We start from the raw sequence: 23,277 nt of genomic DNA on the forward strand, positions 1-23,277 counted from the left end.
TGCTCTGTAGAAGAATGTGTATGTCACTGTGAACTGGCGTATAGAAAAGCACAATTCATTCTTCAGAATTAATGGTATATATCAATATTAACTGACATTGCTAACTATGCATAATACAGCATTTTAGTCATTTTCGCAGATCAGTGTGAACGGGGATTGTTTTTATAACGTCATCTGTAAAAAAAATACTCAACAGATGTTTACTTCATCCCAATTACAAGCAATATAAACAGCATATATGGTCAATATTTTCTCTTTACCTTTGTTAGATCACATTTAAGTATTGCAACCTCGTGTGGGAATGGCAGGAGTAGAAGCACAAAACTCACTCTTGCACTCTTTCACACAATCTCTCTCTCACACGCACGCACGCACACACACACTCATGCAGACACATACACACACCCACAACACACACACACAAACACACACAAACAAACACACACACACAAAACACACACACACATACACATGCACACACACACACACACACACACACACACACACACACACACACACACACACACACACACACTTGGATATGTGGTGTATGGTCACTCTCCATAGGCATAATGGTTTTTCTAATGTACAAACTGTATAATCTATCCCCCTACACTAACCCTACCCCTAAACCTACCAATCACAGAAAACTTTTGGCATTTTTTGAATTTCAAAAAACACCATTTAGTATGTTTTAGTATGAGGACACAGATGTCGTCATAAACCATGTTTACTTTGTAATACCCATGTCATAATACACATTTGTGTCCTCATAAACCATATACAAGAACATACACACACTAACAGCAGGCCCTGACAGGAGGACAGAGTAAAGGTACACAGGACCTACAATTTCCACACTTTTATTAGCCCCGGGTCCAGTGGACCCGAACATCCTGTGTGTAATATAAATGTGTAGGGGGAGTGTACAGTGTGTTTTCATTAAAAATGTGTTCTGATATATATTCCTCACAGAAAATGAGCCAAGGCCAATGAGTCTCAGTTTGAAAAAATAATTAATTGTATCATTTTTCTTTTGATAAAAAATGAAAACGGGTCCAACAGACCCGAACACCATACAAGGGTTAAAGACTATTTTGTTTACTCCTGTGTCTTCATGTGATTCTATACACAGACCTGCAAACTCTGCAAACAAAGTGGTGAAAGAAGTGACATGTTTACAAAGTAATTTGTTGTAGGGGGGGGGGGTCTGGGGCATCATCCCCCATGATACATTTTTTTTTATGATTTTAACATGTAAATTAAGCATTCTGGTGCATTCTGACAAGAAAACATTTCGCTTCAAGTAAAAAATAAAAAATAAACATTTATTGACACAATTTGATTTCATATTGATTAAGTTGGGGGCCTATCAGGTACAGTACATAAGAAAAAATCTCAGCTAATGCTGTATGAATTCTTAAGTGGTCTCAAAAGTGTCCTGTTTGATTGAAACTTCTTCCACACTGAGGGCATGTGTAGGGTTTTTCAGTTTCTCTCCAGAGTGAATTCTCATGAAGTGGCGTTTAAGGTGTCCGCTTCGATAAAAACTCTTTCCACACTGTTGGCAGGGGTAAGGCTTCTCTCCAGTGTGAATTCTCATGTGGACATTAAGGCTTCCTTTATGAGTGAATCTGTTTCCACACTGATGGCAGGTGAAAGGACTCTCTCTAATGGGAACCCGCTTGTGGACTTCAAGGTCCCTGACTTGAAAGATTGTCTTTCCACACTGAGTGGATGTATAAAGTTTCATGTGCCTATGAAAGTTTCCTTTTTCATTGAACCTTCTCCCACATTGTTCGCAGGTGTAGGGTTTCTCTCCAGTGTGAGTTCTAATGTGGAGTTTAAGACTTCCTTTTTGATTGAAACCCTTTCCACACTCAGGACATATGAAAGGCTTCTCTCCAGCGTGAACTGTCATGTGTTTTTTAAGGTTTCCTTTGCTACTGATTCTCTTTCCACACTGTTGGCAGATTAAGGGACTTCTACTCCCTGCCCTTTGATCTCTTTTTTGTGACTTTGAAGTCTTTTCAGCTTCTGAGCAACTGAAAGATTTTTCTCCAGTTATGAAATCATTAGGATTCTCATATTGATCTTTCTCTTCAATTTCATTGAGTACTTCAGTCTCCTCTTTCAGTGCCATCAGGTCTAAAAAAAGACAAATACAAGTTAACCCCACTTTAATGACACAAAGCAACACGCATCAAAAAATTAAAAAATGTAAAGCATCAAAACCAACATACAACTAGAGCCTATACCCACTAAGATACTATAAGGGGTTTCGCATGTAATCTGAGAAGACTTCTCAATGTTGCTAACTCTTCACTTGCTTTAGGGCATGTCTCAAAAATGTCAAGCCGGCTGTTAAACCATTTATGAAAACAAACAAATAAAAAACAGTTTGACTAAGATGATCTGATTAATTATAGACTAATCTTCTAGGGCTTCTGGAGGGCAACCTTTCTGCATTCTTCAGTTTCAACCCTAGTCTAAAACACCTACTTGTTATACCTTGGTACATCTTGATTAGCTGGTTAAATTTTGGAGCTAAACTCTGCAGGATGGTAGCTCTCAAGGAGCAGGGTTGAAGACCCCTGTTTAAGGGGTCAAAATGCAACAACAACAACAACAACAACAACAAAAAATGGGGGAAATAAACAAGGGGGAAAATAAACATTCAAACTTCCAGCTCAACCATCAAACAAAAAACTCACCACACAGTAATTACATGTAATTATTTATTAAAAGAAAATGGGCAATATTATTGTCAGGGAGCGAGCAGAATATGTTTGTTATAACTTTGGAATGACCAATCACAATGGTCTAAACATCACTGGTAGGTGAAATTACAACTCACCATCAACCAAACCTAAAAGCAAAACACTCAAAGATGCACGTGAGAGAGCACCGCAGAACACCACAAGAGTAAAACAAAGCAATGATATGCAAATAACCAACATCCAAAACAGTATTTGTTTAAAATACCAGTAGTGTCTTTAGAATTGAATACAAAATAATCCACAGTTATTAGTGAATGTGACCTAATTTTCCAAAAGTCTTGTTTGTTGAGATGTAACTTTGCAAACCTAAGCCGTGCTGCCATGTTCTTTTTAGAGAAAAGCTTTCTCCTGGTAACCCTTCCAAACATTCCATACTTGTTCAGTATTTTTCTAAATGAACTAAAACATTAAACATGCTAACTGAGGCCTGTGGAGTCTGAGATGTAGCTCTTGGGTGTTTTGTGATTTCTCCTGGCATTGCACGGTCTGACCATGGGGTGACTTTGCTGGGCAGCCACTTTTGGGAAGATAGGGCCCTATTTTAACGATCTGAAATGCGAAACGCAATTAACTTTGTGGGCGGGTCTTAGGCGCTGTTGCTATTATACCGGCGGGATAAATGACTCTTGCGCCCGACGCAGATCTAAAATGGGTTGGTCTGAAGTAGCTTCATTATTCATAGGTGTGGTTTGGGCGTAACGTGAAATAAACCAATCAGGGCTGCGTTTCCAGATAACGATGGATCTTAGCACTTACGAGGATTTACTGCGAGCGACTTTACGAACGTTTGTGTTATTTTCACGTGCGTTTCACAAAAAATGCACTTAGCACGATCGTTCGCAGCTGTGCTTTAAGTGCTACTTAAGAGTCGCTGTCCGTTTGTCAAGTGCTGAAATGTCACCTTGTAGAATGGCTTGTAATTGCAGCACACACTTGCGATTTTAGTCAAGTCATCTTCATTTATATAGCGCTTTTAACAATGTAGATTGTTTCAAAGCAGCTTTACAGAGATAAACGTGTAATTTAAGGTAAGAGAGATTGTTTTGGCTTTATAGCGGTTCTTTAATAAAGTTATTTTCCAGCTAAAGTTAGTTTTGATTGATTCGCTTCCGTCGCAACGATCATTTGTTATTATTTTTTTTTTAATTTTTATCCATAACTATTTTCACCTGATGTGCATTTTCCACGAGGCCAATAATCTATAAACGCACAAACCTACAAGTGGAGACCCCAGCAAAATGGCTGAACCAAAAAAAAAAGAAAATACCTTTTATTTTATTTTTTAAAGAAGAGATTAAGGTCATTTTAGAGGAGGTGGAGCTATACAAACATTATTTTCAGCAGGTTTAAGGGAAGTCATACAAATAAACAAAAACAAAAAATCTGGGAGGATTTTGCTAGAAAACTGACTGAAACTAGGGGCATTAAAAGATCAGGGAAGGAGGTCAGGAAGAAGTGGCAGGACTTTGCCAGCCTTGCTAAAAGGAAAAGGGCTCTGCAGAGGACAACATTTAATAAAACAGGTGGTGGGACCAATGATGGCCAACCGAGAAATGCCCAATACATGACTCATAACTCAGTCTTCTTACAATGCACTTGGGGATTTACGATTACTCCAGAGCACTTGTAGATCTACGATGATTTTTAAGTGCTACTTAAGTTACGATGCTTTTGGGAAACAGACCGTAATATTAAGATCAGTCGTACTATCGTTTTTACGATCTACTTAGGCTTACGATGCTTTTGGGAAACGCAGCCCAGAGCGACATCTCACATTTCCTTTAGGAGCAGAAGCGCTTGTTCCATGGCGGATTGCTATTATAACGGCGGATTTGCCAGGCGCACGCCAGGAGCGGTTCACAGTAGAGGAGACCGACGTTCTTGTCAGGACCGTAAAAGACAGAGAAGTGACATTGTATGGGGATGGAGAAACCCACACAAATTAGCTTAGGTTAAACAGGCGTATAATAATTTGGGTAAATGTGTAAGCTAGATTTATGCCTATTTTTTCACATCATCCGGACACAACCATGATTTCCCTCGTGTGTTAATATTTTTCCTTAATAATGTATTGTAGCATCTGGACCAATCAGACACACACAAATGATTCATTATATTTAATGAATAATCAAGCAAACTCACTCTCCCAACAAAGGCCTGTGAAATTTCCCCCAAAACTAACATCACAAATGAAGCTACACACTGGTAGAACCCGGTGTCTTGTTACAGGACACATTGAGACTGATAGGAGTTTTATGACCCCAAAAGAAAATTCTGTGAGAGCTGTGACTCACTTAATTCTTGCTGAGAAGGAGAAATAAACCCTGTTAATCCTATATATTATATTTATAACCACTTGAGAAATATATAAACGTATCTAATTTTCCCATCTCATGATTTTCCTTTTATGTGGTTTTGCCTATGTATTCTTGTAAACTCTATTGGGTTAATATTTCAGACTTTGCATACTATGGTTAACCAAAATCATATGTGTGGCAAGTTTGGTCTCTATACACTCCAATCTTCGTCCCCTGTTTGTTCATTTACATTACATTTTGCTAACTTTGTGACGCATTAGTATATAATAAGAATTTTGAAAACTCTTGTGTTAAACATCCAATCAAATTACATGTTCAAAGGCCTGCTTGAACAATGGGTCGTAAAGAAATTCCCTCCAAAGAAAAAGATCTTCTCATTGGCTCACACACCTCCAGAGGGTGTGACATCTTCACACTTTAAAGGGGTCATATAATGCCATTTTTGTACAAGCTAATATGATTCTTTAGGGTCTAAATTAAAAGTTTGTAATATACTTTAATTAAAAATTCTCATTAGTATTGTAAGAAAACACTAATTTTACCTGGTCAAAAACAGCTCTGTTTTCAGCACGCCGTTTCAGTGCATGTGTCTTTAAATGATAATGAGCTTTGCTCACCCCGCCCCTCTGTTCTGTGCGTACACCGTATTAGACATTCTCTGACCGTATCTAACACAATAACCACGTGTTATTTGTTATAAACGTGGGATTATGAATTATATTGAGAACGTCGTACATAGAAAACATGCCGTAATGTACCCTGAGTGTAAACCTTAGACGCATTCATCGTGAAGCCTGCAGCAAGGTTTGCAAATTTCGCAAAGATTAATATAAATACTAATATAAAGGTTAATAAAACATTACACTCACATCTTCTGGAGGTTCAGCAGGAACACGTTGGTACCGATCCGTTTTTTTCTCGTTTGTAAAGCTGTCTGGTGTGAAATGATTCGCGCAAACATGAAAGCACAGACGATTGTGGGGAATCCCCGTGAGGGAATCCCCGCGTCAATCCTTTGGGCATATCGCTTCAAAAACAAAACTCAGCCACTGCTTCTTCAACGGCTCGGATTTAGGAACATCCAAATGACTGCTGTGTTCCTTATTACATCTAAGAACAGAACACCACAATCGCTTAGACGCCATTCTACTCCAGCATATCAACAATGGCGGACTACTATGACGACAGCTGTCACAGCTCGCTCAGGGCGGGTCTTGTGTTGAAACACGGCTGTCAATCACAATAGCGGGAGGGGCGTACGATCTTATGACGTCACAATATCGAACGGCTTGATTTCAGAGATGGTCAAACATATAAGGAGATTAAAACAAAACCACTGGATGGATTTTTATCATGATAGGATGGTTGTGTACAGGCACTGCCAACAGACATTTCAGTGCAATCAACTTGTAAAAGTGCATGTACCATTATATGACCCCTTTAAAAACACAAGATGAGCTCTCATCTTAGCTTACTCTCTAGTCCCTGTGAAGATGATGCTGTACTAGAAGTTTTGCCTTGTCTTTCCATCATTATTCCTCTTCTTCTCTCTAAATGTACTTTCTCTTTCAGTATTAGTTTTTGCCATTGCGCTGTAGGATGAGATGTATTGTAAGTACAATTTTATTGTTGTTTCTTTATTTGTTATTGTATTTATTTATTATTATTTGTTGTTGTATTATTAATTCATGTTATTCACATTGATATTTTGTAATAAAAAATAGTTAAAACTGCTTTGCATGCTTTGCTTTGGAAACGTGCAGATTTAGGGCCAGTAAATATTATAATAAGATCCCCTCCTCCTACAGAGGAGGAGCTAAATCTGATCGGCTTATTTTTTGACAAGCTTGCAGAGAAAGGCTTGCCAAAACAACAAAAACGTTCCTGGATTTGCTAAGGCTGTAATCTCGCAGTCGACTAGTCGATTTATTGGTCGATACGCTCTGGCTCAACCAAAATTATGATTGGTCGATTTTTTGCAGTGTTAATTTCTTCAGGTGGAAAGCACTAATTATTAATGGGGGTGTTTTCAGAGCACCCCTGTTTCACAGGCAACAGTCTGTCTTCAGAACCCACTGGAGACACATTGAAGAAAGTACTAGAAGGCCTTGGTCTGGAGACTGTCTCTCACAAGGGACTGTCTCTCCGTGAAGGCAAACATGGACGAATAGCGAGCTCTGTCTTTGGTTGCAAGCAGGGCAGGTGGGAGCTCCGGCTTATTTCTTTGAATTGTCCCAACCAGGGCTTGACATTAACTTTTTTGCTCACTAGCCAATGTGGCTAGTGGTTTTCCAAAGTTACTAGCCACACAGCATTTTTACTAGCCACATTTTTGTTGTTGTGAAATTACCTGCTAAAAGTTGACTATGGCGTGCTAAAATTTACTTGAACTAAATTTACTATAAATGTAAAACCACTGTACCCAAATCAAGATAACAGTCATAAATGTGTAACAATACAGGTCATTATCATTAGCTCTGATAAGGTTGTGTGTAAAGCTCCTTTTTTAAAAATAAAACCATGTATTATATATGTATTAGGCTATATGTCGCCACATAGCTCCACCGGCATCCAATGTATTTAATATAATATAATATATAATATAATATAGCTGAATGTCAAATAAAGCTGTTCTCATTTCCTATGTGTTTTTTTTTTTTTTTTTTCTGACAATAACGAGTAGCTATGATATAGTGAATGACTAAATTTTTTATAGGCCTAACGTTATGTGGAAAATGATCTGAATTGAGAGAGTTCGGGAACCGGATGAACTAAGCTCTGATAGTGAGTAGGCCTATTACAAGTATTAAGCCCAAGAAAAGAAAGTAAATTAAAATCAAATTCTTTAAATATAAAACAAAAGAAAAACAGATAATTGATAAGTCCGTTGAAAAACACTACTCTTTCACGTCTGTCAGCAGCCGTGCGCTCAACAGATGAACAGCTCCTCTCAGCCATTCACTGAACAGGGGAGACGCAGCTAGAGAGAGTGACGGCGGGAAGAAAGCAAGACCTCGCGCTCGCAGGACAATATTGGCAACATTTGAAGGTTAACATACTGAGGTTTGTCCAAAAAAATGTCGCCAAGTTGGCAACACTGACGACGTAACTCCAGCAGGGCAGCTAGTTGTCTCTTTCGTTTCTGTGTTGTCGGTCACTAGCGCGCAAGCGCAAGTCATCACTGTGTGCATGTAATACTCATGGGAGTTGTAGTTTCATAGTGTCACACTGCAATATGGCTTATTTGAGATGCCTTTTAAAAAGACTACAATTATTCAACCCGCCAAAGTGGCTAGTTGGAGTGACTGTGTTACCCGCCACGAGCAAAATCCACCCGCATTTGGCGGGTGTTAATGTCAAGCCCTGGTCCCAACCATTGTAATTTTTCTTTTCAGCAGCTCCTGGGATAGGGCATGAGAAGTAAAAAAAATTGTCACAGAATATTGTGTGACCCCGCAGGCCTTCGGTGACATCAAGGACAACTCTCAGCTGTCCACTCATAGACTTGCCCGTGTAGACTTGCACTTGCCAGGCGTAGCTTGTTTGAGAATCGCATGCTGCCCAAATTTTTATGCCGTATTTCGCTGGCTTACTGGGTATGTTCTGCTTGAATGGACAGCGCCCTCTAAACGGCACCAGGCACTCGTATCCACTGTGACATTTGGGCCAGGATTGAACATCATCGGCAGCTGTTCAACCCATTTGTTCCACACCACCCTGATTGCTGCTAATTTGTCATTAGTACGTCGAGCAATTCTTGTTTGCTTGTCATCAAACCTGATGACCCTCGAGATTTTCTGGGAGGTTTTCAAAGGCATGACTGCACCAAAAATTGCCCTTCCAGAATCTGGATGCCATAAACTTTCCCTGTTCTCATTGTTAGACCGGTAAACCCCAGCAAGAATGACCACACCAATCTCTTGAATTTCCTCTGTCAAAAATAACTCAAAGATGGATTTGATGTCCTCAGCATGAAAACATGCATAACTTGTTATTCCTGGTCTCGTCTGCAGTGCTGTCTTTGAATATTTTACAGGGGGTGACGATGATGTCCAGCAAATGCTTCCATTTTTCGAGAGGTAAGTGTCTGTCTCCTCATCAGCATCCTCTTCATCTGAAGTTTCCTCATCCGTTCCAATGGGATCTTGGTCCTGCTCTGGGTTGTCTCCTGTTTCAGGAGCTTCATCCATTTCAGAAGTGTCCTCTGATGCAGTATCTTGCACATCTTCATCGCTAGAGTCGAAAACATAATCCAGGGTCTCCTGCAGACTGAACTGTTTCGCCATGTTGTAACAGAATGAACTGTGAGCTGCTGCAAAAGTCAGTTATACCTGAGCTGCAGTCACGTGACTTTGTTTGCAAAACAAATGTGCAGAACCAAACAAAATAGTCTGATAGCAGAAAAGGTCATCTGCCTCAAACTCTTTGATCCTGGTATCTGAACTGTGTGTGTGTGTGTGTGTGTGTGTGTGTGTGTGTGTGTGTGTGTGTGTGTGTGTGTGTGTGTGTGTGTGTGTATGAATGTGCACATGCACATGCACATGTGTCAGTGTAAGCAATTTATATTTGTGGTGGTTCTGCATTTTGTATGATTTTATTTGACAAATTATAAGATTTATTATTTATTTATAGATATTTAAAAGATATAAATCCTCCAAAAACTGTACAAATGTTGAGTAAAAACATATTATATTTGTGGTAAAAAAATATATATATATTGTTCTGTTACAAAATTAAATGTTATTGTCTGGGGTCAAATAGACCCCAATGACCACGAGTGTCACTATTTTTGTCACGCCTACATAAAAACAGATACCATACCATTTAAACATTTTTTTGTAGATCTAGAAAGTGTTGAGAGCCGTAGGAAGTTTCATACCATTTGGAAAAAGAGAAAAAGATTTTTTAATTCAAGCAAAAGTCATTTGGGGTCCAATGAACCCCGAAGACGTAATAGTCTATTTGTGTCTCAGCCGCGAAGCTGAGCTCCTATGTTCAGTCTCGCTCTGTGCGAGGACATGCACAGAGCGGCTGAAATGATAGTGTCGGTCAGTTATTATAACATATGACAAAAACAATTGTCTAAATTATGTTGCATATTCCTCAACAGTTCTTGTGCTAATATCACTAGTTGACATAGTAATATTTTTTGAAATCATAGGCTATGATATTGCGCAGGTACAGCGCTGTCAGAGCCGTCAGACTCATTTCAGTGCAAAATAATTAGGTGAAAAAACGATTTAATATACTGCAAATTGCCTACTAGTTTTTTATGTTTATTTATAATTCATTAAGGCGGACAAGGCTACCCAGAACTGCACAGCAGTAATTAATCTAACGTTTTTTATTCCACCCCCTGGAATGCATATTTTCATTGGTTGATTACAGCACTAGGGGTTTCACTTTTTACGTTTTATGGGTTGGTAGATGCAACGGGGACCTGATTAAAGCACTTAAACACAGAAAAGTCCGATTTTCATGATAATAATAATAAATCAATAATATCATTCAGATCTGTAGAGCTGGACATTTTAATAGGGATCAAATGACAGAGATCAGCTTTGAGAATGAAACCAACCTGTTTGTTCCTCAGTTTCTTTTTGTTTCGCAGTCAGTGTTTCTTCAATCTTCACGTCTTCACTCTCCTCTTTAACAAACACCATCTTTATGTCTTCACTCTCCTCTTTAACAAACACCATCTTTATGTCTTCACTCTCCTCTTTAATAAATGTCATCTTTGTTTGTTCCTCAGTTTCATGTTTCACACCGAATGATTCTTCTATCCTCTTGTCTTCACTTTTCTCTTTAATAAACGCCATCTGTATTACAGTGCGTCACGTGGATCTCAGTCGCTTCACAAGGGGTTTTTCTTTGTGTTTGTCCTGTTTAAGATGAGAATAGTTGACAGAAAGAAAAATAAATCCAAACTAAATCTCTGAGTGCGTCTCAATCAGATCTAGTTCACTGGTCAGGCAGAGTGAGAATTAATGGACTTAAATGATTATATTTAATACTAGCCTACACTAAAATATTTTTAGTTAGTTGTATCTCATTCATTTACACTGTTTTGAGCAGCTGGTGACGTCAGCATGCGGTGATTCGAATCACTGATTCATTTTGGCAAACAATTGATTCAACTCAAGAGTCGGTTGAGTTTCTCTTATCATAACAGAGATGGTCTTATATTATATTCCTCACCCTAATGTAATTCCAAACCGTATATTATCTTATATTAGTCATCTAATGGCTTTGATCATATGCTGCACAGACCGATTGGTGAATGTCAAAGTACTGCGAGAGTGATTAGAGAGCTGACAGCTATAAATTACAATGTTAAATTTAATAATTAAGCTATTGTACAAGTATAAGGGCTGTGTATCACCAACAATGTCACGATACGATACGCATCACGATACTAAAGCCACGATACGCATCACAAAATGGATCAATTTGGAATTTCAGAGTTTAGTAACAGTAATATGTTTATTGTATAACCAGTGTTATAACAGTAGTGATCACTGAAAAACTATTTAGTTTTTGTCATTAAAGGGACAATGTGTAGTTTATGTATTTCATAATCTAAAATCAATATTTTTCTTCATAAATATGTCCTCAATGGTGTACAAATGCCTCTGCCAATGATCTGACTTATCCTCATACACGAAGAATTTATTATCTTTATATATATGGGATGGTCAGGTCCACGGAGTGCCATCTTGAAAAACTATAATAGCAGAGAGGGATAAGAAGTACTAGGCCAACACGTTTCCACAACGCGCTTTCGTTCAGAGACAGCGTCACGTGACTGAAACCAGCAGAAGCGGAGGAGCAGAGCAGAGAGAGGCGCTTGTCACTACCCCGGCAAGTTTAAAAGGCTGCACTGCACGGTTATTTATAATGGAGGACCATACAAATGCTGAGTCAAAGGATAAGGAGTCCTCGTCATCGAAAAAGTCCAAGATAGACTGTAAAAGGAAACGTGATCGGAGATTACACAAACAAGGGTTAATGGATAGCTAATGCAGGAGAAGGCTTTCAAAAGAGACGCTGAAGTTGCCTGCTTTCTTCTCGACAGGTAAGTCAATGTTACGGTCTTAATTACGAGCTTTTTTTTCATTGCTTGGTTGTGTACTTTATTATATAGACAGTAGAACATTTATAGTTAAAAGTTAAACAGGCTCTTTGATGAATAGCAGCTATTGAGTAAAGCAGAGAAGGCGCTGATGATGATGATATCTAACAATGCACGTACTTCAAAAAATATAACGAATAAAGAAGGCATTACTACTAACTACCATAGTTCATGTTTGTCAAGTGTTGGAATGTGCACCAAACAAAGTCATTTCTTCACATTACGTTGAAATCATTTTAAACAATTACATCTTCAGATTTTTATGCAGAAACAACAATTAATCGACATGCTCAGTGTTAAGAGTGTGCAGAAGAGAGTGACAGCAGAACGTCTCACTTAACTTCATACAACCGGGGAATTGCCGTTTCTGTTAAAAACTGATGTGTTGGTTGCCTATTGTGTAGCGTGGCGAACACTCGTGAAGCTCGACAACACTGTATGGTCGTAAATCCTGACATATGAAGTGTATTAATGTATTTGTAATCTTTTGAGATTGATTTCAATCTTTGAATTTAATGGTAAAAAGTAGCACAATTAAATACAATAGAATAAAGATAGCCTACTAATAAAGAGAAAAGTTTTTGTTTAGGTCTAGGACTAGTATTCAGAAATACTAGAAACTGAATAAAGTAATCAAATATAAAATAACACTGGGTAGTATTTTAGTACTGACTAAATTAAATACATAGGCTATTAATCCAGATTCCTTCAAATTAAAACTTATCTTTTGTTGTTTTGACAATAATATTAATGACAGACACATATGGCTTCTGTCCCTTTAAAGAGCTAGTGCACGGATCCTGTTTTCATTATACCGTCCCATGTGTTTGATGCTGAAGACATAACCGACTGTTTAGAGGATAAGTTACTCAACAAGACCGAAATGTTTGACATCATTTTGCATGTTTTTGTTTGTTAAAGTGATATAATCCTCGAAAAATAACTTTAGTTACTCGCGAGCTGTTGGTGAGCACGTCGAGTATAAACGCCTCGTCCGTTTGGGGAGGTGCGCGCGCAGGCCAGGCAGGCGAAAGTATAAACAAAGTTTCACGCTCTTTGTGAAATTGCGTCTCGCAGAAAGTTTTAAAATGACTGCTCTGATTTTATAGTCTGTGTGGATTAATTTACTCATACAATCTCTACTTGCCAAAGTGCAGGAATTAAAATTATGCGCAATACCCGCAATCCCGCGACGAAATTCGAGCCTGAATTGGCTAACCTACATAAGCACTACAGTATCGATACGGCAGCTCAGGAGTTCGTGACGGTTTGTATCGATTTAAACAGTAAAATGCTTAAAAACACAAACCTTTCTTCAGCCGAATCTTAACAGATGCAGGAGTGCGCCGCAGCCTTATGACGTCATATACCTACGCCAAAATAAAAGTCCTTTTCCCACACTCTGCTGTCTACAATCACTATATACAGTACAGTACCAGTCAAAAGTTTGGAAACATTACTATTTTTAATGTTTTTGAAAGAAGTCTCTTATGCTCATCAAGCCTGCAGTTAAAAACAAAACAAAAAAAACAGTAATATTATGAAATATTATTACAATTTAAAATAATGGTTCTCTTTTTTAATATATTTTAAAATGTAATTTATTTTTGTGATGCAAAGCTGAATTTTCATCAGCAATTACTCCAGTCTTTGGTGTCTTATGATCCTTCAGAAATCATTCTAATATGATGATAAAGTTGTCACATTTTGAGGGTTTGCAAAAACGCACCGTTTTATACTGTTGTATAGTCCTTTTCTTTAAAAGCAAATATCTTCCTTTGCTTTGAACTTTGAGAATTGTAACTTTGCAGATGTTGTATATGCTCAAACAGCAACATTACACACTAACTAAAGTTAGAAAAGTGAAATCACACTCAACCACCCCTTTAATGAAATGTTTAGTGAAATAAGAAAATATGTAAGAGATCGTTCATTTAGTTATATTGTATACACATTCTCATATCCATATATTTTGTTTTATTGTCACGAGTAATGATCTCAGGGTTTATTGGTATTGGTGATGGTGTACTAAAATAAACATGTCACGTGTGTATAGCTTTCTTCTTCTCACCACTGATTCCTGATGGTTTAGAGCAGTGGTTCCCAACCTTTTATTGTCTGAGACCCCCTTTTTCCCAAGAAAATATTTTAGGGCCCCCCCTTCACATTTAATGATATTATCGCTCTTGTTGGCTAGCAGCAAGGATGACATAATATGTTGTTTTCAAGCAAACGGTAGGCTATGTTTATTACTATAACCAGATATGTTTATGCGCAAATAATAGCCTAATATTGAAAATACAATAACAAAAACATCAGTGGGCCATTTGTAATTTAAAAACGTAAGCCTAAGAGTAGCCTATAAATTGGCCCTATTTGAATCGCAATAAAAAAATATCAGTATTCACACTGGTGTGTAGGTAAAAAAAAAAAAAAGAATGAATAGCCTATATAGGCTATTACAAAATTATTGCTGTCTGGGACCCCAATACTTGCATGTTATTTGTGAGGCTTTATCAATAAGTGTGAGGATCTGCTGGTCGTGAGTAATTTGGTCAATGGTGGAGAGATCTTTAATAGGGTAAGACATCTTTATCATCCTCAAGGGTCAGTCTGGCCCATATGTATTTGGTTTTTAAGGCTGTCATGGTTAAAATCCCATTTTTGGTCAGCCAGGCCAGGGAATGGATAAAATTAGCTAATGTAATATGATCGTTCTCCTTAAAGCATGCATTCCTTTTTTTTTTTTTTTTTTCTCGCTATAGCGATCGTTAATAAACATGCGTTTGAATAATGCGTCTTTTGGAGCCGGAATTACTTCTCTGTGTTTGGCTATGACGAGTCACGCAGGTCAAGTACCACTCCGCAGCGGCGGCGATCCGAACCAGTGTTAAATAGTCAATATATAAACACTTATTTTAGGTGTACCATAGTGATTCAGAATAAGACAAAAACACGGTTTGTAAGATGGATTCATGATGAACTCGCTCATTATATACATTTTGTACATTTTTCACATAGAAAAAACTACGGACGACTTGAATGCTCATTACTCAAAACTTTTCAAAATATGACGCGACCCCCCAGAGAGCTCGCCGAGACCCCCTTGTGGGCCGCGACCCCCCTGTTGGGAACCACTGGTTTAGAGGACAATTACTCGAGTCGCCCCCTATCGTTTCAAAGAATAGTACAATGGCGAGCGCGTCGAGTATAAACGCCCCGTCCGTTTGGGGAGGTGCGCGCGCAGTCAGCAGAGACTCGCGCTGCGGAGCCCAGCGAAAGTATAAACAAGACTAAAGCCTGTTTTATGCTTCTGCGTCGAATCGCAGACCCCTCTGCGTCGCCGCGAACCCCTCTCCGATCCCTCCCCTGTAGTTCGATGTGCACCTCCAAAAAATTGTAACTACGCGTCGAGGCGACGCAGACCGCAAGGGCTGTGATTAGTCAGATTATACATCATTTCCGGAGTGTAACTTTTCCGGTTTCCCCCTCCCGCTTGTTTTATTCTTGGCTGAGTCCCAATTCGCATACTATCCGTCCTAAATAGTATGCGAAACTAGAATTAGTACGTCCCAAATCGTAGTATGTTGAAATGAGTATCCCAAAGATACCCGGATGGTCTACTATTTCCGGTTAGAATTCGAAGTGCAGTTCAATGCACACTCTAATGGCTAATATTGCCCACAACCCATTGCGTGCGGGAGGGAGGAGCTTTGCGTTTATATACTGTCTATGGAGCTTTGTCGTGATGGTGGTGATGTAAACATGGCAGCCGGTGTGGTGAACAATCCAAGTAAACAATCGAGTCCGATTGAAGAGATGAGTCCGAGCTGCGTCAATAGCAGAGGAGAAAGACAGCGAAATTTAAAATATGACTGTATTTTTTACACACCGGATGCAGCAGCGGAGATGCGCCCTCAGTTGATTCCTGTAAGAATTCAAATGTTTAACCCTAATTAAAGTTATATTTTATTGTCTCGTAATATTAATGGGTTTATGTTGTGCCAAAAAAGTACCGTGTTTATCTTGTAGGGTAAATAAAAAGGCTCTAGTACAGTGTCATGCAAGTGTCTTTTTTTATGTATTTCTTTTGATGTTTCTGTCTTAGATTTATACCTTACTATAAACCCTTATGAAAATAAACACCTTTTACTACACTAACCATAGTTTAACCACACTGACTTATTTGTAGTAATACTGTGGCAGTACAAATGTTAACTTTATCAGTCCAACCAAAGAAACATGGTTACTACACTTTTACTATAGTAAAAGCATGGTTCATTTTCATCGGGGTATTTTTGAGTATTATCCATAAGTATAAAATACGTTAAACAATAGTTATACTATAAACTTTAAATATTTTAACTCAGAAAATAAGTAGCTTTCGTTACACACATTGCACATGAACGCCAGAACCAGCCGCCTCACAAACGACCTGCGTTTGGTTGATCTACGACGACGCCCTGCTTCACTCCTCAATTTGGTAGAACACATTGCAAATGTATTGTGGAAAAAGCAATGAGGAAAAAAAAAGATGGGAATAGTAAATACAATTATATTGGACATATAAGAATGAATGAAATGTAAAATGTTTTGTTAACAGTAACAGTTACGCAGTGTGCGTAACTAGGCAATCACGTTCTCGTTCACGTTGCATGACGTCATCGAAGTATGTCCCAGAACGTGCATACTCTTTTGCTACACACTCAAAAGTATGTACTTTTTCCTCACAAAAAAAAAGTACATACTTTTAGGTCGTAGTATAAGGCCCAATCCCAATTCTATTTTATACCCCTTCGCCTACCCCTAACCCTTCGCCTACCCCTTACCCTTGCCCCTTGAAACAGAGTGGCAAGGCGTAGGGGTGAAAATATTCCCCTAAGAAATGGGACACCACTACTACACCGCTACATGTCATTACACATCGTCGCTAGCGCCTACGTCACAGGAGATGCGCCAATGTTTATCACAAACTTCCAAGATGCCGTCGTCAGCTGTAGTCTTGCGTGAGTTAAGGTCCTTGCACACTGAATTTTCGCATGCGTTTTTTCGTATCCGTCATTCTGTGGCTCTAAACTGTCAAAACACCATTCAAACCCTTGTTACGGATGCGAAAAACGCAGAAAATCGAACCCGATTCGATTTTTTTTTTGACGGACGAAAGTTTCGGAGGCAGTATACAAGTGTGATTGACATAACGTGAGGTTGTATTTATTTTTTAACGTGCGAAAATTTCAGATGTGAATTTCGGACTCAGTGTGCAAGGGCCTTTACAGCTATTTTTTTTGCATTTTTCTTCTGAAGTTTGCAGATAACAACGGAGATGACGATATCTTCGACGCCTAATGCTGCGTTCACATCAAACATGAACAGAGCGTCTGGCGCGAGTGATTTCAATGTTAAGACGCGTTTACGCGCGTCTGGAGGTCTTGCAGCGCGAATGAGGTGTTTAGTGTGGCGCGGTGGACGCGAATTCGCCTCATTGGCGCGTCCACTTCGCTTCAAACTTTTGCTTTTTACACGCGTCATATTGTTAAGGAACTTTAACGATTTTTTTGCAACCGTTTCTTTGAAGAACATGACCGTAAATTTGAATATCTAACACAAGATTGAATGTGACAAAAAGAAAATGATTATTGGCAGTCATGTTGCCTCTGTAGCCGGTGTATGCAGGTACATTTTCCCCTTCATTTGAAGTGTGGTCCTGAAAAAACGGAGGGGTTGGGCCAAAGGGGTAGGGGCAAGGGGTGAATTGGGATTGAGCCTAAGTAGGCGAATTCGGACTCAGCCCTTGTTTTGGCGCACGGAACCAAAACAAACTAGCAAAGAGATTCGCGAACCGCGAACTTTATTTAAGTTTACTGACCTACTTTTCATCTAAAGGTTTAACTAAGTAACCACCGGAAGTGCGAGTGATTGGAACTGCTTGGCGATTTCGAACGTTCCGAAACCAGGAAATGAGATAAAGGCCTAACTCACACAAATGACCCCTGACATACTTTTGATTTCATTAAAAATGTGTGAATTATTTCATGTTTAATTGGACGGAAACTTTTAGCAATAATTGTTGTTATTGAATGAATTACATTTATATTTGAAAAATTGTATATTTTCTTTTACTCATACTGATTCTTGAAAAATTCTTTTTACACATTGTAAACCTGTTTTTAGATTTAAATGAACTTTATATGTCCACATTTTTAATACTGGTAAAAACACTGACTGACTCATATTAAAAATACATGTATACATATAGAAATACATATTTCGATTCATATGTATGAAAACTGCTTTATAAACTCTTACACTCAACATGTTTGTTTTGTATCACATTTGTCATTGTTTACATTTTAAAAAGGATTATCTAGTAAACTGTGTCTCATTTCGCTCCCCTTTATCGTGAATCAGTTTATCATAAACACGAATTCAGTCAGTGGTAAATATTGATGGAGAAACAGAGCTTTTCGACACTCCGAGTCAATTGAAACAAATACTTTAAAAAATGATTCAGTGATTCGAATCGTTTGAGTCACGACACGAGCTGCTCAAATGAATGAAGTAAATGAACGAGAACAATAAACAACTTTTACAAACCAACTGCTAATGTTTTCATTAAAGTGTAATCTATTAATTGTATTAATGTATTAATACAAAATATAAATAATAAATTCTTAATTATGAGATGTCTGTATAGTTTGTGTTCTTTTATTAATTTGCAGTGTGGATTTATTTTTCTTTCTGTTAATTATTATTATTTATTATTATAAACAGAAAAACTCCTGGGGGGTATTCCAGAAAGCAGGTTATGTGACATACCCCGGGTAAGTTTAAGGGTAAGTTAGTGGATAACCTCAACTTTCGGTTCCAAAAACGGAGGTAACTTTCTGGGTATGTATGTAACCATAGGAACTTACTCTCTGAAGATAACCTGCTCGGTAGCAGGTTATGTTCCAGGGTTAGTTTGTTCAGAAGGTTACTGAGCATGGCGTGCCCTTTTGATGATGATCCTGTGGACGTGGAGGCACAAATTATACAAGGTTTTTTTTTCGCCGGGAGAGATTTATAAGACCGCAAATTGATGTATTTTCATTTCCTAATGATTATTTGAAAGAGCGTTATCGATTTTCAAAAGATTCGTTAATTTATTTAACACATCTCTTGAGACCACATATTGCAAATGTCACAAACCGCGGGTCTGCGCTTAGAACAGAGAACATTCTGTGCATATCACTTCGGTTTTTCGCGTCAGGGCATTTTTTGTACAATGTGGGCGATGCAGAGCATGTGGGAAAGGCAACTGTGTGTAGAGCCGTTCGCACAGTATGTCTGGCACTTAAACGATTCTTACACACGTTTGTACAGTTCCCTGGCCATAAACCTCTGCGTGTTATTAAAGAGGAATTCCACAGAGTGACAGGTTTGTCCTTTGTAGTAAAATCTATGACGCATATTAAATATGTAGTCATACTATTTATATATATACATGTATTCATCCTGCACACACACACACACACACACACTTTAAACTTCCATATATGACTTTCTATTTCAGGATTTCCAAATGTAATTGGGTGCATTGATGGCACACACATTCCTATTAAAGCTCCTTCAGTAAATGAGGGAGACTATGTTAATAGGAAATCTATTCATAGTATCAATGTGCAGGTAACAATTAGGGATGAGCGAGTACAGCATTATCTGTATCTGTATCTGTTAACCATATGAATTATCTGTATCTGTATCTGTACTCGGACTGGGTGGGGCCTAACCCGGAAGTGGGCGGGATTTAACCCGGAAGTGGGTTGGGTTGTCTTGAAATGAGCGGGGCTTTAACCGGTATGTTATTTTAAGCATGCAATTGATATGGGTTGATCAGAAATTGTTATATTTATTGCTGATTAGAAAACTATTTACATGACAGCATCAGCATTGAGCTTCAGATCAATGGTTTTGATCACGATAACAAACGAACTACAGAACAAGTTTTGCAACAATGAATACAACACATGCGGTTGCAATTATGAAGTAAAATGTAATGAACAAGAGTTTTCATCTCAACTAGGGCAGGGTGATATGGACCAAAAGTCATATCCCGATATATTTAGGCTGAAGTTCGATATATGATATATATATAGGCTATCCCGATATTTTTTTATTTTTCATGTTTTATTTTTTTCAAAATTTGTTAACACACACACAAGTACTGTCCCCCTTTACTTAACATAAATTGTAAGAATATGACTAATAGTAAAGACTAGTACTAATAAACATTAGGCCTATGCTAAAGGTATTAAATAGCAGTCCCAAACTAGTTTTTGTTAATACAATGTTGGTATGAGCCACCACAGTCATTTAAAAATATAAAAAAATAACACAAAGAAAAATAGTGGCATTTTGGGGTTAATATTGAAACGACAGTTACCATGGTGAATACACAATACTAACAAGAACTGTTAATGAAACATGGAAACTGCTCCTGGTGAATAGAATGAGAATTATACCTGCATTACTTTTATTTCGTGTAATTTACAACGTAACGGCGTTGCTATGGAGGTAGATTTGTGTCTTTATTATTCAATCAAAAAAAAGGTTGCTTCAATCAAAAAATATATTTTCAATCAAAAAAACCCGTTTCAATCAAAGAAAAAAAGTGTTTGAATGCAAAAATATATTTGAGACTCAAAAAAATGCATTTGAACACTATTTTTTTTTGCTTGAAAATGTTTTTTTTGATAGAAGTGAAGGTTTTTTTGTTTGAAGCAACTTTTTTGATTGAAGTATTGTTGTTTTGTGTTTGGGCCATATTATGGGTAGGACATTTGTGTCTTTATAATTCAATCAAAAAAGAAGTTGCTTCAAACAAACAAAACATATTTTCAATAAAAAAATCACTTCAATCAAAAAATAAACCTTTTCAATCATAGAAAAAATGTTTTTGAATGCAAAAAAATATTTGAGATTCAAAAAATTGCACTTGAACACTTTTTTTTTGATTGAAAATGTTTTCTTTGATTGAAGTAATCTTTTTTGTGTTTGGACCATGTTATGGGTAGGACATTTGTGTCTTAATTATTCAATCCCAAAAAAGTTGCTTCAATCAAAAAAAAAACATTTTCAATCAAAAAAAAAATAATTTCAATCAAAGAAAAAACTGTTTAAATGCAAAAAAAAAAAAAATCATTTGAAGTGTTTTTTTTTTATTGAACTTTCTTTTTTTTTGAATGAAGTGAAAAAAGTTTTGAAGTCGTTTTTTTTTTAAATCATTTTGACACAAACGTACCGCAGTGGGGGCGGGTGCTTCCCCATTGGTCAGACATGCTTGAGTGACAAGTGTCTACACCAACGACGTCTTTCTGACAAGCAAGTCATGGTCGCCACTCGCCAGCGAGCCAGGAAGCAGTGGTGGAGTTGTTGGTAAGTAGATAAAACCGTATTAAAATGATTGGTGTCACGTTATTAGCCTACTCTGTTTGATATTTCGATTAAACATACAGCTTGCTAACTTAGCTCACGTTGACTAATTTGTGTGATGGTGTTAGATATCTGACGCCTCATATTGTCAGGCAGGCTAGCAGGGTGCGCTAACGGCTAATTGAATTGTTTATTTCACTTAAGTAACGTTACAGAGGCTTGCTATGTGCTAGTGCTATATTGTGTTATAATACGTAACGTCATTAGTGGTCAAACAACAGTCCACAGGCCAACTGTTGCCCACAGCGCTGCCTGTTTAGCAGCAACAGGTCATGCAGAGCCTGAGTCTATCTTCTCACACAGCCCACAGGATTACAGCTATTTGACCGTCCCGCTCTCTCTCTCGCTCACGGGTAGTGGTCTCCCCACCATCACAGTCAAATGCTCGCAGACACAGAGGCAGATGCTGTTATTTTGAGAGCGGGGCTTACATATGCCGTCCCGTACGGAAAATAATGTTGCATACCACCGGTAACATGAATATATATTCCGTTGCTCGGTGCGCAAACTAGCTGTGTCAGGCATTATTTATAAGTAGCCTAATGTCCTGCACAACTCCACATGGAAAACTGGCAGTTCAATGAAGTGATGTATTCATTTATTTAGATTTCTAATATCATATAGTATTGTCCTGTCAACCCATTACAAGTCTTGCCTTATTCAGTGTTGATTTATTGACATGTTTATGTAAGATGTTTTATTAGAAGGTGTGTGAGTGAAAGTTGTCTGAAGTTGTATTTTTCTATTTTATTGCAATGCTGATTGATAATGTAGGACTCTGGTCCTACAACAATAAATCAACACTGAATAAGGCAAGACTTGTAATGGGTTGACAGGACAATACTATATGATATTAGAAATATAAATAAATGAATACTAATTAAACAAACCATCTTGTCTTCTTTTCCAAGGATTTTCATTAAACTAAGAGCTTTTGTGTCTCAACTGAATGCCAAATTTACCAGAAGGATCATTATTGGCACAATACTTTAAGCTAGTAACTACTTGTACACTATGTCAGACAATAAGCATCACTTCATTGAACTGCCAGTTTTCCATGTGGAGTTGTGCAGGACATTAGGCTACTTATAAATAATGCCTGACACAGCTAGTTTGCGCACCGAGCAACGGAATATATATTCATGTTACCGGTGGTATGCAACATTATTTTCCGTACGGGACGGCATATGTAAGCCCCGCTCTCAAAATAACAGCATCTGCCTCTGTGTCTGCGAGCATTTGACTGTGATGGTGGGGAGACCACTACCCGTGAGCGAGAGAGAGAGCGGGACGGTCAAATAGCTGTAATCCTGTGGGCTGTGTGAGAAGATAGACTCAGGCTCTGCATGACCTGTTGCTGCTAAACAGGCAGCGCTGTGGGCAACAGTTGGCCTGTGGACTGTTGTTTGACCACTAATGACGTTACGTATTATAACACAATATAGCACAAGCACATAGCAAGCCTCTGTAACGTTACTTAAGTGAAATAAACAATTCAATTAGCCGTTAGCGCACCCTGCTAGCCTGCCTGACAATATGAGGCGTCAGATATCTAACACCATCACACAAATTAGTC

General features: G+C 38.1%; 1 protein-coding gene across 1 annotated transcript; it reads right to left on the reverse strand.

Annotated features, from left to right (window-relative positions):
• Positions 1–1,307: 1,307 nt before the first annotated feature.
• LOC308689682 (uncharacterized protein) lies at positions 1,308–13,627 on the reverse strand. Its single transcript, XM_081363520.1, has 3 exons — positions 13,540–13,627; positions 10,677–10,980; positions 1,308–2,148 (listed from the first exon to the last, which is right to left on the reverse strand). The coding sequence occupies exons 2-3, from the start codon at positions 10,915–10,917 to the stop codon at positions 1,421–1,423; spliced, it is 969 nt and encodes a 322-aa protein (XP_081219646.1). The 5' UTR covers positions 10,918–10,980; positions 13,540–13,627; the 3' UTR covers positions 1,308–1,420.
• Positions 13,628–23,277: the final 9,650 nt, after the last annotated feature.

The sequence above is a fragment of the Scardinius erythrophthalmus genome (assembly GCF_964197995.2).
Source record: "Scardinius erythrophthalmus genome assembly, chromosome: 4".
In the NCBI taxonomy this organism is placed as follows: Eukaryota; Metazoa; Chordata; class Actinopteri; order Cypriniformes; family Leuciscidae; genus Scardinius; species Scardinius erythrophthalmus.